The sequence below is a fragment of the Sesamum indicum genome, linkage group LG11 (genome assembly GCF_026168435.1).
Source record: "Sesamum indicum cultivar Baizhima isolate 11 linkage group LG11, ASM2616843v1, whole genome shotgun sequence".
NCBI lineage: Eukaryota > Viridiplantae > Streptophyta > Magnoliopsida > Lamiales > Pedaliaceae > Sesamum > Sesamum indicum.
The window spans coordinates 12,223,012-12,238,541 of NC_142667.1; the positions used below are offsets into that span (position 1 = coordinate 12,223,012).

Genomic DNA, 15,530 nt, shown 5'->3' on the forward strand with positions numbered 1-15,530 from the left:
TGATGAAAATCTAATGAAGGCTAATAGAATGGTTCGTTATTAGACGAACGTCAAAATGAGAAGAGTAATTGTAATTTTTCAAACAACGAATAGATATTTGTAATTATTGTCAAGCATCAGGATAGGTGGATGTGATTAACCCCAGACAGAGAGGATTGTACTTGTGTCATGTGTGTCGGTAAAGATCCTTATAACTGACTTACTATCCAGACAAACAAGATATAACTACATAATAATCAACATATATATCAGGATATACGTTTAATCCTATCAAACGTGGGTGTAACATGTTCGATTTTTTATCACTACGTCATAATAATTGACGGTGTGAAATTTATTGGCATGTAAAGAAATTTGTGCAACTCTAGAAGAAAACGGTGTCTTAGGTTTGTGCTTCGTATGAGTATGTATTCATTGAGTTATTGTAATTTTTTTATTAAAATTTGATGAATATAGTTTACCTGTATTTTTAAATTATTGTGTTGAAAATGTGGTGATTGATAATGGTTGATGTCATAGCATTAATTTAGCATGGTTTTTTCTATTATTAAAAGATTATATTAAAATAGAAACTTAATTTTTTGGGATAATATTATTAGAATAAAATGATTAAATAATTTATAATTGCTATAATAAATTCAATAGTCTTCCTAGGAAAAGGGAGCTGACGTGAGAGAAGTAGGTTAAAGAATTAGTCAGTTTTCCCTTTTTCATTTTCTCCATTTTTTTTATTGAAAAATAAAGAACAGTTAAATTCGAAATAATTATACTATAACTAATTCATATATAATTTTAAAAAATAATTAATTAATAAAAACTACTGATTTCATCTATTCCATTTTCTTATCAGGTATATTTATAATATGATTGATGTATAATTCAAAAAATAATTGATTTCATGATAAATATAATTGAATTGATTTGATTTGATCGAATTTGGTCAATAAATACATGAATGGAAGCAAAGAAAAATAAATTAAATGTCAAAAATTGAGAAATAAAAACAACATATGGTATAAAAAATGCAACATTTAGCCATTATTAAAAACAAAATAATCGTAGTAAATAGTTTTTAACCACAGCTATGCAACAGTTGTTGGTCGTGGTATCTGCGAGGGTAGCTAAAACATTTAGCAGTGGCAAAAAACTTTCTTGGTGGAAAATCTATATTTTTGCATCGATTTTATTTAACCGTGGTCGATAAAAATTATTTACCGCAATTTTTAGTCCGTAGCGATTAAAATTGTAGCCAATAGTCATTTTTTTTTCTACTGATAAAATAATTAATGTTTTGCTTTTACAATGTTGTATTAATTACTTTTGATTAATAATGAATTATCACTAGTTAACCACAAATGATTATCAAAGTCAATTTCTGTCTATATATGTTTAGACGTCTAATTGGGTAGCTAAGCATCACAAGGACAATTCAACTTCTTGTCAAATAATTATATATAGTAGCATTGGCATATGACCATTAATAATTAGTCTAATTGGAAAAAAATAAATTATGAAAGTAATTAATACTGTTAAACTAATTAATCAGAGGGTGACTGACTGAGTTCAATAATCGAAGAATTAAGATAAGAATTTGAACCTCTCTGAGGTTATAAAATAAGTGGCTGTTGGCAATTAACAATTAATCCAACTCATCTTATAGAATAATTAATAATTCAAACAAATAATTATTCTCTCTTGAAGACTTATCTTACGGATAATCCTAGATTTTATTGGTGTTCAAGAGTCTTTAGACAACATCAGTCAGTGTTGCTTTCATCATTTTGTCCTTAATTAGACATCGATTAAACTAATCGTGGTCGTGCTTATCGTTACAATGTATAATTATTAGTGACAAAAATTAAAATTATCATTAAATATAGTTAGTGACATATTTGTAGTTATAAAATTTACTTATATAAATTGGTATATGCATATATTACATATAGGAAAAAAAAATAATAAATAAAGTGGAGAAGACAATATTTTTTTTTTAACTATATGTTTTTATTTTGTAAGAATAATATATTTATTTATAAAGTACCTATTAAGTTTTAGTTTATATAAATTTATTTTATTATTATAACATAAGAATTTTATTGAAATAACACGAATAACGTTCAACACACGTAACTAATAATATCAAATAGAGATAACTAACACACAACTCATGTCTTTTTCACCCAAGCATATGAATTTAGACTTTAATTCAACAGAAGTACAACTAAGCACAACATACAACCAATCCCAAACATCATCAACTCCAAACACAACTTGTGTTGACGCTTCGGTCTTCCACCACACTGCTGCATATGTCGAAAATTAACAATAAAAATCAGTTCATATTCCAAAAACCCATAATGTCAAAGTTTCTATCTTTCCTTTTGGGAAAATTAAAATATTGGTCCCGTAAATATATAAAAAGGGGTCCTTCAGAGATAATTATGGTCGAAAATTCATAAATTGATTTGAAAACCCCAAATTAGCACGTTATGTGCACAACACATGCACTTTTCTATTCAGGTTATGCTTTTCTGCCAAAATTGTTTTCAATTGAAAATTTTTATAATTGCAATATCAAATTGTCAAAATCAATTTCAACACGATCAAAATGGCTACCCTAGTACTAAAATTGCAAGTGTGTGTGTGTGTGTGTGGGAGAGAAAGAGAGGGGTTTACTTGCATTGACTACATGACATTAGTCAAAAATGATATTAGCACTTGGAGAAGCTCTCCAATATTCAAGTATCTGATGGATCTTCAAGTCTGCATCAATGTCGTCCAGAAGAGGGTTCATCTCAATCCTCATTATATGTAAATGAGGTGTTCTAGCCAGCAAATGCCTCACAAGCGCCATTTCTGTCACATTTCCTCCAAAATTCTCTATTCTAACATCGTTTAAGCCACCAAAATCTCCCACACCATAATCTGCTGCACATCCCCCATTCCCCCGGCTAATAATTCTTCCTTGTGGCATCTGGCAAAACAAAGCACAGTAAATGCAAGAGCGGTTTTATATTAAAACAACCAGGTATGACCATATAGAATCAATCACATGATAAGTGTATCATACTTATGAGTGCTGAAATATCATCTCTTCTTACCACAAAGTCAATAGAGAGCACTGAGAGTATTGGGCATTTGGAAACAAGCAAAATCAATGTTCTAACGTGCCTTGCAACTGGCCATACCCTGACGTTCAGCATCAGCAAGTAATTGTATCTAACAGAAGCTAGTCGCCTCGGTAGATCAGGAACCATAGAAAGATACTGAAGCAAATGCAAGAAACTATGTATAAGTACTTATACCATAGTGCACGCTAAAAATTTACGCACGCATGATTCTATTACAAAGAAAACTAATGTAAATTACCTGAATGAGCCAACGTCCTGTAGTGATATAACTTGTCCCAAAAAGCTCTCTAGTGAGTTTAACTACAGTTTGACTCAACTCGTCAGGGCTTCCTCTACACATGAGAGAATTATCACCATCAACCACCAATGAAAACGCACATGGAGGCACTTGCAGCACACTTTCCCTTGGATCCCAACTGGTGTATATGAATTTAGAAAGAGATGGAGTCTGGAGCCTGATCGAGCAGCTTTCCATCCCTAGACAGGCAGACATCGTGAACTCCGTTAATCTTGAAGATGAAATGGAAAAAACATTGAGGGATGCAACGTTGCAGAAGAACATGGAGAGTTTTTCAAGTGCAGGGAAATTTGAGAACAAATCTTGGCTGGTGATCATCTCTGGCAGAAGCAAGAATTTCAGCTTTAGTTTCTTGAGGTTTGGAAGCTGAATAGTTTCAGGCCAAGATAAGACAATTTCATGTACAGACAACTCCAATTTTACAAGGGACCGACATGAAAAGACGGAATCTGCTAGATTTTGAGTCCCACAAACTCTTCCACGAAGAACTAGTTTTTGCACATTGTGCTGTATTGCAAATTCCACCCACTGGTACTTGATCGAAACCTCACAATAAGTGGTAGGCCCGAGCTGAAGTTCAAAAATTTTAACATCTGATTCATCATGGTGAGCAACAGTCCAGTCGACGAATCTCAAGAAAGAATGTGCCTTATTCACCATAGCCGGGAACTGACTATAATCGAAAACAAGATTTGGCAGCAAACGCCATGTAGTCGTCAAAATTCTTGAACTAAAGCTAACCCTTGCAGCCTCAATTGTTGAGAGGCGAGACAAGATTTCGGTCAGAATATGTTGCGGCAATGCGCTCAACCTGTCAGTGCCTCTGACGACTGGACGACGACGTCTGTTGGAAGAAGAGGATTCGCCTTCAATAATGCGCACCATTGTTGATGTACTCAAGCTTTTGCCCTTTACTTCCTGTGATCATTACAGTAATTGTTTAGCATAATCAATAATAAAATAAGACAAAAGTACACAAAAGACATGTTAAGACTACTTCAAAAGAAATGTCCAATGATCTTGAGTTTCTGAGGTGGATCAACCAACTTAGTAATTGCATCACATAACCACATGTTACCCATGAAAACTAGTGCTAAGTATTGCAAATGTAAAGAGTGCAAAGCAAGTGCAAGAATTCTTAACAAATGATAATATGCATGCACAAATGCTGCACGTATATTGCAAATGTAAAGAGAACAAAGCAAATGCAAGAATCTCTTAACAAATAGTAATATGTATGCACAGATACTGCACGTATGCATTTAACCAATCTGATAAAATCAAACAATACTCAATATTGTCCAAAACACTATTGCTTTGTTTGGATTTGTATTCTCGCGTAGCCGAGACAAGATAAAACACACTCAATGTTTGTTTTTATAATTTTACACATTATCTGCGTATTTTTCTATTTTTTAACTTTCTATATATAATATATATATATATACATAATATAAAACAGACATGATTTGACAATATTTTTGTCTAAAAAAAATACAACATTAAACATAAAATATTTATATATATATACATATTATATGTAAAAATATATAATTTGACAATGAACAGTGATTTTTGTCTCCCAAATCCCAACATCATACATACACCACTTATTTTAAAATATTTTAAATTACCCCAAAACACAAATCCAAACATATCATCTATTTTGAACACACACTTACTTATTTCTATTTTTCTCTCTCTATTTTCAAAACACAAAACAAAACAGCTAAAACACAAATCCAAACACAATGTATGTATTCACGATATTAACTTATATACATTTTGATATTATCATTATCTTATTCAAACGAATTATGGCAGCAAGATGTCCACGAAACACAAGCATAGTATTTGGATTCGTTTTCGGAGTGCTTTGTTGTGTTTTATGGAGAAAGAGAGAGAAAAATAATGATAAATAAGTTTGTGTTAGAGATAGTATGTATGTTCGGATTTGTTTTTGAAGATAATTTAAAATAAATATTGTATGTTTAATGTTGTGTTTTGGGAGACAAAAATTACTGTTCATTGTGAAATCACTGTCAAATATGTCTTTTTTTATATATATTTATGTATATGTGTGTATTTATGTCAAAACAGTTAAAAACACCCAGATAAAGTGTTTTTGTATGATGACAAATATTGGGTATATTTTAACTCATCCGAAGATAATTTGAAAATGAAAATAAACGTAGAGGTTGGTACGTTCTAAGGGATAGTGCGCTCTAGGCATACTGGGATGGATCTAGTACAGTATAACTTTTACCCAATGCATTGGAGGGTTGGAATTTGGCCTATCTATTTGACTTTCTCATCGTCAATCAGTCGTTATCTTTTAGTGAAGGATCTTTTATTACACTTTTGTGATATATATATATATATATATTATATTTATGCATATATTGTATGCAGTCTCATTTTTAAATTATGCTATAATTTAATTATATTTCAAATTAAAAAATGTGTCAGTTACTCATTAGTATGGCACCAATATAAGATTCAAAAGTATGACAGAAGATCCTCATCGCCTCTTCAATCCTTCCACTATCGTGAAGTGAAGTCAGAGGAGTCCGTTAGGCTAGATTTCAGGTCATAAGGGCCCACGACTGTTATAGAAGGAGAAAATACCTAGACCCACATCTGTTATTGGATTAGAGGGAAAGGTGGGCTAGAGCCAACAATACATATGATTCAGATCGTAGCCAAGGGGAAGACAAGAGGCAGTAAAGCGACGGAAAAACCGTTACAAAAGTAATTAGGAGTTTTGTCTTTAAAATATGCTTTTGACTAGTAGATACTCCAAAAAAGACCTTGATTCACCAATAATACGAATTTTAGCCGATAATGCAACGGAGACCATAAAAAAGCTACTCCATGTTGTGAGTATCTTCGACATCATAGCTATTCCACCCTTTTCTTCAACCTAAACAAGAAGTATATTCTATCATAACTCGTTCGGGCAATAAAAGAAGTTCCGCACCAATAAATCGATGACAAACTATTTGTAAAATGACTCTATTGAGTCCCATATCGGTGATAGAATTAATCTATTCCTATAATTATGAAACCAAAAATGAGATACGGACGAGTAAGCTATTCTTTTTCTATATTCCGTTAATCGTAAAATGCTGAATTTACATAGATTATTAATTGCATAACCGTCGGAGATTGTTGAAGCCACTAACTCTGAGAAATTAGGTGGCATTGAAAGTAAAGATATTGTTCATTTCTCTTTTCTATCTAATCCCATAAGATTTGTGTTAAAATCATGTACTTTGGATAGTAAAGTATAAAAAAAATGTTCAGGTGAAAAATGGCAAAAACCACTATATTTTGGATGATAAAAACCTTAGAAAATAATTATTGTCACTAAACTTATATTATCAGTTGATCGTCATTACAGATGTGGCATTAAATGTCTATAATATAGTGATAAGCATGTGACAAATTTATGTGTTGCATATTTTTGGATAATGCATCGTCATTATAGATATGGCATTAATTGTTCTTTTATGCATTGTATAATGCATTTTTTTTTTGTATTCGATACACATGGACCAATTTAGAAGAAAACACCAATATTGTCATGAATATTTTTCGTTTGATTTGAAAACCTATAGATGTTATAGCAAATACGAAAATTCCAATACAAAGGAAATCAAAGCCTCATCATAGAAGGCTTAACAGAGAAAAGAAAAAGGGTGGATTAAGCCATTCCAATTGACCGTGGATGCTCATTTTCCAGGTACACATTTACCATGGTCTCATGGTGGATTTTATTGAACTCTGTCATGACCCTTTCATTATCCAGCTCCTCAAACCTTTCTAGGACATTAACACACCAGTTCATCTCAAGAACTGAACTCCCTTTTTCAGTGTAGCATTGGTACTAGAGTTCTGATTTTCCTTGCATATAGATAGATGCCATAGATACCTTTTGATCCAGGTATGGGTATCAATTCAAAGTATCTCGAGCACCTCCTCACCCAACATCTACCATTTTTCCCATCAAAGTAAGGGAACTCTAGTCTGTTCAAAACATTGTAGGTCCCTTTGCTTTGTGAGCTGTGTTGTTCCTGCCTAAAGATGCTACCCCCTTCCTGTTTGAAGGGGTTGTGTATGGCAGCTTTAGAGTTAGATCCCTTGTCCATGGCTGCAGTCAAACCATCTCCTAGGATAGACTTGTTCTTGTTGTATTGCTGTAGTTGCTCAACCACACTTTGGAGTTGCTGTTGAACATTCAGTAAGTTGTGTTCAACATTCAGTACTGATGCCTGAAGGTTCTCCTGCACTTCCATCATTTGATCTGGACGCCCATAGATTTCATCTTCACTTGCTTGTCTTTTTGCTCTTGTATTTCTTTCAATCTTGTTCCATCAGCCATTGTTAGAGTATTGTTTTGTGTGTTTAAGGTTCAAGGAAGTAATGGCTCTTAGGCTAATTCAAAATTAATTGAGCTAAAATTTACGGAAAATTAACAGAGCCACAGACAAAAATGGAGGTGGGAAGTAGAAGAAGAATAAGATGAGAGGAAATTGAAATTATAATTCATTCATAATAATTCCTCTTTCAGTCGTTTGAGCCTTCACAAGGAGAAACCACAACAAAAGACAAAAAACACAAAAAAAATAAACCTGAATGGACATTAAAACTCTTCAGAGTTTTGGGTTGCTCGTCCTCCTCTTAGCTCAAGATTGGTAGTCCTTTTATTGTTGTCATGGACTTAATAAATGCAGGTGGCAACTCCTGCAACAACGGGTCGCACATCTCTGTTGTCCAAGTGTCATGTGTCTGGCTAAATCAGGAAGGGAGAGTTGAGTTAAAATTCCCAATTTCCTAAGCTCTGGAATCACACACTAATTGCCTCGAAACCACATTGCCTTTGCTTGATAATTTAATATCGTCCCCATTACACCTGCGCCCTTAATCGAATGGTCCTCTTTCATCCTTCTTCCCATCCAACGTTCAACTTTTAAAGTCGCATTTTGGCCTTAAATGCGATATAGATCACCTATCACGGATTGACTCTTTTGTCTTGCAATGGAATGTAATTTTCGCCCTTGTAGCATTAGTCACACTCAACCTTCAATCAGTCGTCCACCATCTCGAGTCCTGACGACACCCGCCACGTGTTTTCAACACTTAAAACTCACTAGCACGACATTTGAACGCCTTTCGATGTGGTACCCCATGCTCGTGCACTCGGTTTGACAAGTTTAACCTAATACGAAGTACCTATAGTTTTATTTCATATTTGATTGTTTGTTGCTTTCCAAGTACAGTCTCTTATGATCCCTCCTGCTCATGCCGCTCTTTAGTTGACTTTGTCGATTGCCAGTAAATTTATTCTTTCGACATCTTTCAATAACATGCACTTTAGTGGTGTGCGGTTCATCTTCCATGAATTAACATGGAATCTTCAACATAAATGATATTTTAATTGTGTTGTCGGACAACAAATACAATATAGCATTATTCAGATAATACAATATGTCATTATATTTAAATGGATAAGGATGATCATTTATATATTCTACTTCTCACATATTCATTACACCTATGGATAAAGATTATATTGTAACCGTGATAATAAGAAAGCATAATATGATTTACCTATTTGGAAATTTGTTTAGTGAATGTATATAGGTTGAATGGACCGGTGAGTCATGTTTTGTTTTCTTCTCCTGTCCTATCTAAAATTTGATGTCATAAATAGTGTCTCCGTTAAAATATTCTAAAGAAGATACAAAAAATGTCAACATGATGTCTAGATATCAATATCGAACTTAAACAAAACTTAATGATTATAGGAACATCTTGCCCTACCTTGCTAGTTCGAATAAGCATAAAAGTGCAAGATAGTTTATATACCCATTCAGGAAATCTATGACAGTATTTTCACAAGTATATTAAAAGTTTTGAACTATATTTTACTTTGTTTTCATTGATTTTCTCATCGGTCAAATTGCTCCAACTTCTACACTTGGTGAAAATAAATGCCAATAAGGAGCATACGAATGAGATTCAATATTTGTCCTTGACATCAATTCTTTTCCTTTTATGTTTTTCTTCATTCCATTACAACTCTTTACTTTTAGATACCTCGTTCACATTTTAAAACAATTTGATTTACCCATTTCTTCAAATAATACGACGTAATGCAAATGAGATCCACTATATTTCTTTAACATGAATTTTTTTTTTCTTCATTTTTACTTCCTTTCAATAAAAAGTATTTCCTTTTTCAGATTTCATTCACAAGTCTCCTTAGATTGTTTTCATTTCAAATTCAAATTAACACATTCAAGTTATTTTTATGTTTAAAATTTGGATACATTCTATGCTTTCTTTCGTGAGATTAAAGTTATTTTCATCGATCATCCACATGGAGAGAGAATCTAAATTATTTTTTTCAATTTCAATCTTGACATAATTACTTCATAACGAACAAATATCATTCATAAGCAAGACAAATAATAGAATTTTATTTGATCAATAAACGACAACATTCTTCAAAACACTAAAACAGAGGACTAATTTGCAAAAATCTAAGATAAAAGAAAAGGCAAAATATAAAATAAGAATGATGAAAGCATATATTAATCAGATTCATAAAAAAAAGAAAAGAGAAAGAGAAAATATGTTTGAAATGAAAAGATACCTTTTGTAAACTTGAGCAATGAGGGCAACAAATCAATGGTGATTCGTACTTTTGATGTATTCGGGAGACGAACTTCACAGGAGAAGCTAACAGGAGCTGCAAAATCTCCTAAATGTTAACATGAAATTAAGAGATTCATTCAAAAATATTTTACTAAAATAAAGAGATAATAACAATAACAAATTTAATTGCACACAATCCACTTCAAATGCTTAAAGTGGATATATATTGTTCTCTATGAATCATTTTCACAAAATTTGAACATATATGTGAAAACCTCTATGTATAATCAGGAAACATCTAACCAAATGAAAATGGCTTGAAAGATATATGCTTCAATATAATTTTTAAAATGCAAAACAATTATTTCGACATAAACAACATATTCTATCAAATATAAGAATAATAACTAATCAATTCTTTCTTTTTTTCCCCTCCTTATTTGGTAATGCAAAAACTTTACTGAAAGGATTAAATATACAAATCTGTCTCAAGTCAAGGCATTTTCTTGTCATTTAGAATTTACAACATTTATGGTACTTAAATGTGAAGAGCTATTATTTATTTGCAAAAAACAAATACATAATCCATCTTTACTGCACTGGTCTATTCTAGCTGCTATTTGTGAATAGAACTACTGCCTTCGGCAATCCCTATTATTTAGAAAAATTCATTCAGTTAATTATATATCCTGATCCATCTAATCCAAAATTAAATCAACCAAAAAAGAAAACAAAGAAGTTGGGCTAGAGAAATTAAAATGATGAGACTAAAAATGGTAAAAAAAAAAAAAAGGTGTATATATGCAACTTGCACGGCAAAGAACCAAAAAAAAAAAAAATAGAAACATAAATTAGACGATTAAGTAATAAAAAGGTGAAGTAAAAAAGGTATGAAACATTTCAACAACCTTCGCTCACTGACCAACAATGGAGAGAACAAAGAGCAGATCTGGAGATGAGGAAGGAACGTTTTGCCCTCTAGAGAGAATTTGTATTCATACACGTAGATGGAGGGTATGCAATTAATGATAATAAGAAAGTTCATTATAACTACACGTAATTTATTCCAACCAAATGAGTGCACGTGGCATTTGCCTTGTCAGCATGAAATTCAAAATATAACTCAATTTAAGGAAATAATATTACGTGGGTTACCTATGTTGACCAGAATTATATAGAACTTACCTAGAGAAATAATGTATTATCATACCTTCCTTATCACTTCAAATGTGAAGTAATTATTAATAAATGATAGCTAATTCATTTAAGCTACTGTGCATAAACTACCCTTATGAAATAGGCATGACTCTAATAGTAATTCACAAAATTGAAGAATATTGAAATTCAAGGCATTGAAGAATATTGAAATAATATTAAGTGGGACATTCACAAATAGGAATCTGGGAAAAAAAATTGATCCACTACATAACACAAAGATGATTTAAATAACAAATTTTCATACTTGCAACAATGTGCTTTAAATTAATGCACCCTACCCAATAAAAGAATATGTTATGTAAATTTTAATTACATTACCAAATGCGTTCTGAGTATTATGTCTTGCAATTTCTTTTTTTTTTTTTTTGCGTACTCGAATTGCTTTGTTAAAAAGTTTTATGAACTCGTGTGTTTTCTGCTCATTTGCTTTATGTGGGTTAAGATTCATGGGTTCAATCCTATCCAACTAATTTTTGATTAGATTGAATTTGTTATAATTTAGAATGAATTGCTATAGATGAGACTTAAATAAAATTGTATTTCATATTGAATTGGATATGGGTTCTTAATGGGCCTAATATCAGTTGATTATGAGTTCAATCCAAAAATGAAAGTAAAAAGAATAGTTAATTTTTTTCAAAAATTATTGCAATTTGAAGTTAACCCGTGACAATTTATATGAAAATTGAGAAAAATATTAATAAACCAACATCCACACTCTAATAATTATTTGAATTATATAATAAAAACAAATTTATTAAGCCCGTAATCTAACTATATAATAATAATAATAAATTGTAATGGCTATTGACTGCAAAGAAGAAAAAACAACAAAAAGAAAAACAAAATCAAACGGATCACAGTAAAAGGGTGAAAAGGAATGAAACATTGAAAAGCTAATATGAAGAGAATGTGGTTGAACAGATAAGAAACTAGAGATAAGTATCTTTTATTTTGAAATCATAGTACAATATATATGTAGGCCTCAATATAGGGATACATGCGGCTTTTCTTATTATAGAATGATATTAGATTTTTATTAGAGCAAGTCAATGAATTTTTTATTTGATAAAAAATGCAAAACTATCAAAATTTAAAATTTAGTGAGAAATTATGCAAGTTGTGGACTGTTTTTTTAATATATATATTAGCCCAACAACCCATATGGGGGAAAGGGCTAAGCTACTCGTGGATTTGGATACATGGCCCAACGATGATGATCATGTGACGGCCTATGTCCAGTCGTCTATGTATGGTGTCTACTTAAATTATCATACATGACACTTGGCCAACATGAAGGACCGGTGTCAAGGGAGGTCCCCTCAAGGCTCTAAACTTCTGGAACAGAAGGGCTATCTATTAACTAAGGAATCCTAAATAAAGACGAATCTCATTCAGCTCAAAGACATATTTCCTCCAGATTATGACTTATCTTAACAACTTCTATCCATCCCGCCCCAAAATAGGGCGCACGTGCAAACTTTTACCAAAAGGAGACATCCCCCTATAAATACAGGTTTGATCCCCAAGGGGATGCCTTTCAGACACTGGAATATTATTGTCAAACTCTTCTTTTGCATTAAGATTGCACTCTCAGCACAATTTCTCTCACGAAATTGCTTACTTTATCACGATTTCTCATTATGTTTTATTTCTTACTATTATTTTTCTCCTAAATTCGATACTAACTTGAGCGCCGTAGTGCTAATGTGTTTTACAGGTTCTGTTTTTCAAGTTCTTTTATTTCTTAGTCCAAGTCCAAATCCAAAGTTCAACTTTGTTGGACCTGTACTACTTTCGCACGCATCATACTGCATCAAAGTCAATGATAAATATTGTTATTAATAAAAAATATTCTTATTTTTGTTTGATAAATATTGTTATTAATAAGGTTTTAAAAATTTTGATATACTAAAATTATATCTGTAATATAAATTCTTTATTTTCTAATACAAAATAAAGAGAATGACTATTCAGTAAAATTATAAAAAATAGTCTTTTCTTTTCAATTTATTTTCCTCGTATCAAACAAGTGGAAATATTTGAGATTTGCTCCCCTCACCATCATACCAAACAACTCGAAAGAAACTATTATTCTTTCTCTCCCCCTTCTCCTTTCACTTTTTCTGCCCCTCCACTCCTCTTTTCCTCTCTTTTAAACCAAACAAATCCTAACTCGTATCCATTTTTCTTAATAACAAGTAATACACAAAATAAAAAAATTTACCTTATAAAAAATCAACCGAATCCAGCTAAATACACCATCCCCACTGATACTCTTTTATTATAGAATATGATTGATGTGTCGGTCTTGTTGTTTTGGGCACTGCCTATCAATAAAGTGGCAAAATTGGGTTGATTGGCTTGATATCCTTGTCTATTAAGTGTACTTGGACTAGCAGTATTCGAGCTTGTTAGACTGAAACTTGGATTTGAACCTAATTATTAGACTTAGGAAATTTTTATTAAAGGCATCGATAATAGACCTAGGATTAAACATTAAAAAATTTAAAAATTAAAACGACACAAAACTCAAACTTTCATAGCTATTGTCTATAAGAAATTCGGAAAAGCACGCTGTTGGTACAAATATTAATTTCTTTCATTTAATTAAACAAAAGATAAGAAAAATAAAATAATTAATTAATTAAACATAAATTGATTTTAAATATGCATTAAAAATTATTCATAGAAAAGAATTAACTTTTTAAAAAAACAAATAAATATACTGAAGTGTATTTTATTTCACCTGCATTTTGTCAATCGTCCATAGTTAAGTAGGGCATGTGACCGATTGACCCTGAAGCCCAACCAGCGTAAGCCCATTGAGAAAGCCGGAATTAGAAGAGGAATTTGAGGGTAGAATTGTCATTTACATATGAGCCCAACGAATTTTAAACCCTTAACCCTAGGGTTGATTTCCGCCCCCAATTCACACGCGACTAGCAGCTTCTCCCTCTCCAACTCTTTTAAGTGTTGTTAGCCCAATCGATCAACATCCTACCGATCAGAATCACTGACAAATGGGAGTGTTTACGTTCGTCTGCAAAGGATCCGGCGCCGAATGGTCGGCTAAGCAGCTCAACGGCGACCTCGAGGCTTCAGCTGACAGCACTTTCGACCTTCAGCGTAAGCTCGTCCAAGCCGCTCTCTCGGCCGACTCCTCCGGTGCCGTTCAGTCTTCCTTCTCCTATGTCACCCCTTCCTCCGCCGTGTTCCAGGTACTTTAGAAATTTGCATTTTGGTCCATGAGCTCTCGTTTATTGCACTTGTGATTCTATGACGTTAACATCCTCTCGCCGTAATTGCTGTAGATCTGATAAACCATAGACTATAATTGTGCTGGTTGTATGTTAGATTTTGTTTGATATGTATGTATCTATGCACGCGCGTGAGAGAAAGAAGGATTTCATTTAAATTTTTTTCCTAGTTTTATATGTACTTTTACTGTATTTCTCGTTATGGGAGTATGGTATGGGAAGCCTAAAGTTTAGACCAAGAAATTGTAGTCTAAAAAATGGAGTCAAGAAACATTTACGTTAAAATCTGAAGAAGAATTTCATCAACCCAATTCAACGCGTTCAAGTGTATGGTTCCAGGATTAATGCAACAGTCGTTTGGTCATATTATTAATTAATATTTATGGGAATAATGCAGGTGATCGTTGGAGGAGCTGTAGGTGGTGGTGCATTCATTGGAGGAGGTGCAGCTGCTGCGCCAGCAGCTTCCGGTGGTGGTGCAGCTGCTGAGGCACCACCCGCTGAGGAGAAGAAGGAAGAGAAAGAGGAGAGTGATGACGACATGGGATTCTCACTCTTCGATTAGGTTAATTGTTTGTTTGCTTCATAGTTACATTCTTGCGTAGTTCTCAGTGTTTCTACTTAATTGAAACTGAAGTTTTGATAGTACTGGATTATTGGATTTCGAGTTTAGAGTTCAGAGTTTTACCGAGTTGCCTGTGAATTTGGTCACAATATTTATATTTAAAATTTATGGTGGTTTCAGTATGTCTCTTTTGTGGAATTTTATCTACCTTCTCTTTGGTAGTGGTATTGGATTCCAATATTTCTTTCTCTATTTCGAGTACAACTTGGGACTGGCTACTCTGAAATTGTGTTGAACAACAAGTGAAGCAATCTCTTTGTAACTGCGGTGTTTGGTTCAGATTTCTGTGTAGAAATAGATTTTCCTGTGTAGAGCTGTGCACCAATGATAGCACA

At 32.7% G+C, this 15,530-nt stretch overlaps 2 protein-coding genes and 1 long non-coding RNA gene across 3 annotated transcripts; 1 reads left to right on the plus strand and 2 right to left on the minus strand.

Annotated features, from left to right (window-relative positions):
- Positions 1-2,695: 2,695 nt before the first annotated feature.
- On the minus strand, positions 2,696-4,341 carry LOC105173872 (F-box protein At4g09920-like). The gene is made up of 3 exons (XM_011095774.3): positions 3,370-4,341; positions 3,102-3,266; positions 2,696-2,974 (listed from the first exon to the last, which is right to left on the minus strand). Exons 1-3 carry the CDS (start codon positions 4,312-4,314, stop codon positions 2,696-2,698), a joined length of 1,389 nt encoding a protein of 462 aa, XP_011094076.3. The 5' UTR covers positions 4,315-4,341.
- A 2,768-nt stretch (positions 4,342-7,109) lies between these two features.
- LOC105173873 (uncharacterized) lies at positions 7,110-11,088 on the minus strand. The gene is made up of 3 exons (XR_848787.3): positions 11,001-11,088; positions 10,091-10,186; positions 7,110-7,796 (listed from the first exon to the last, which is right to left on the minus strand). It is a non-coding gene; the product is annotated as an uncharacterized LOC105173873 (long non-coding RNA).
- Positions 11,089-14,215: 3,127 nt separating this feature from the next.
- Positions 14,216-15,317, plus strand: LOC105173874 (large ribosomal subunit protein P3z). Its single transcript, XM_011095776.3, has 2 exons — positions 14,216-14,531; positions 14,968-15,317. The coding sequence occupies exons 1-2, from the start codon at positions 14,334-14,336 to the stop codon at positions 15,133-15,135; spliced, it is 366 nt and encodes a 121-aa protein (XP_011094078.1). The 5' UTR covers positions 14,216-14,333; the 3' UTR covers positions 15,136-15,317.
- Positions 15,318-15,530: the final 213 nt, after the last annotated feature.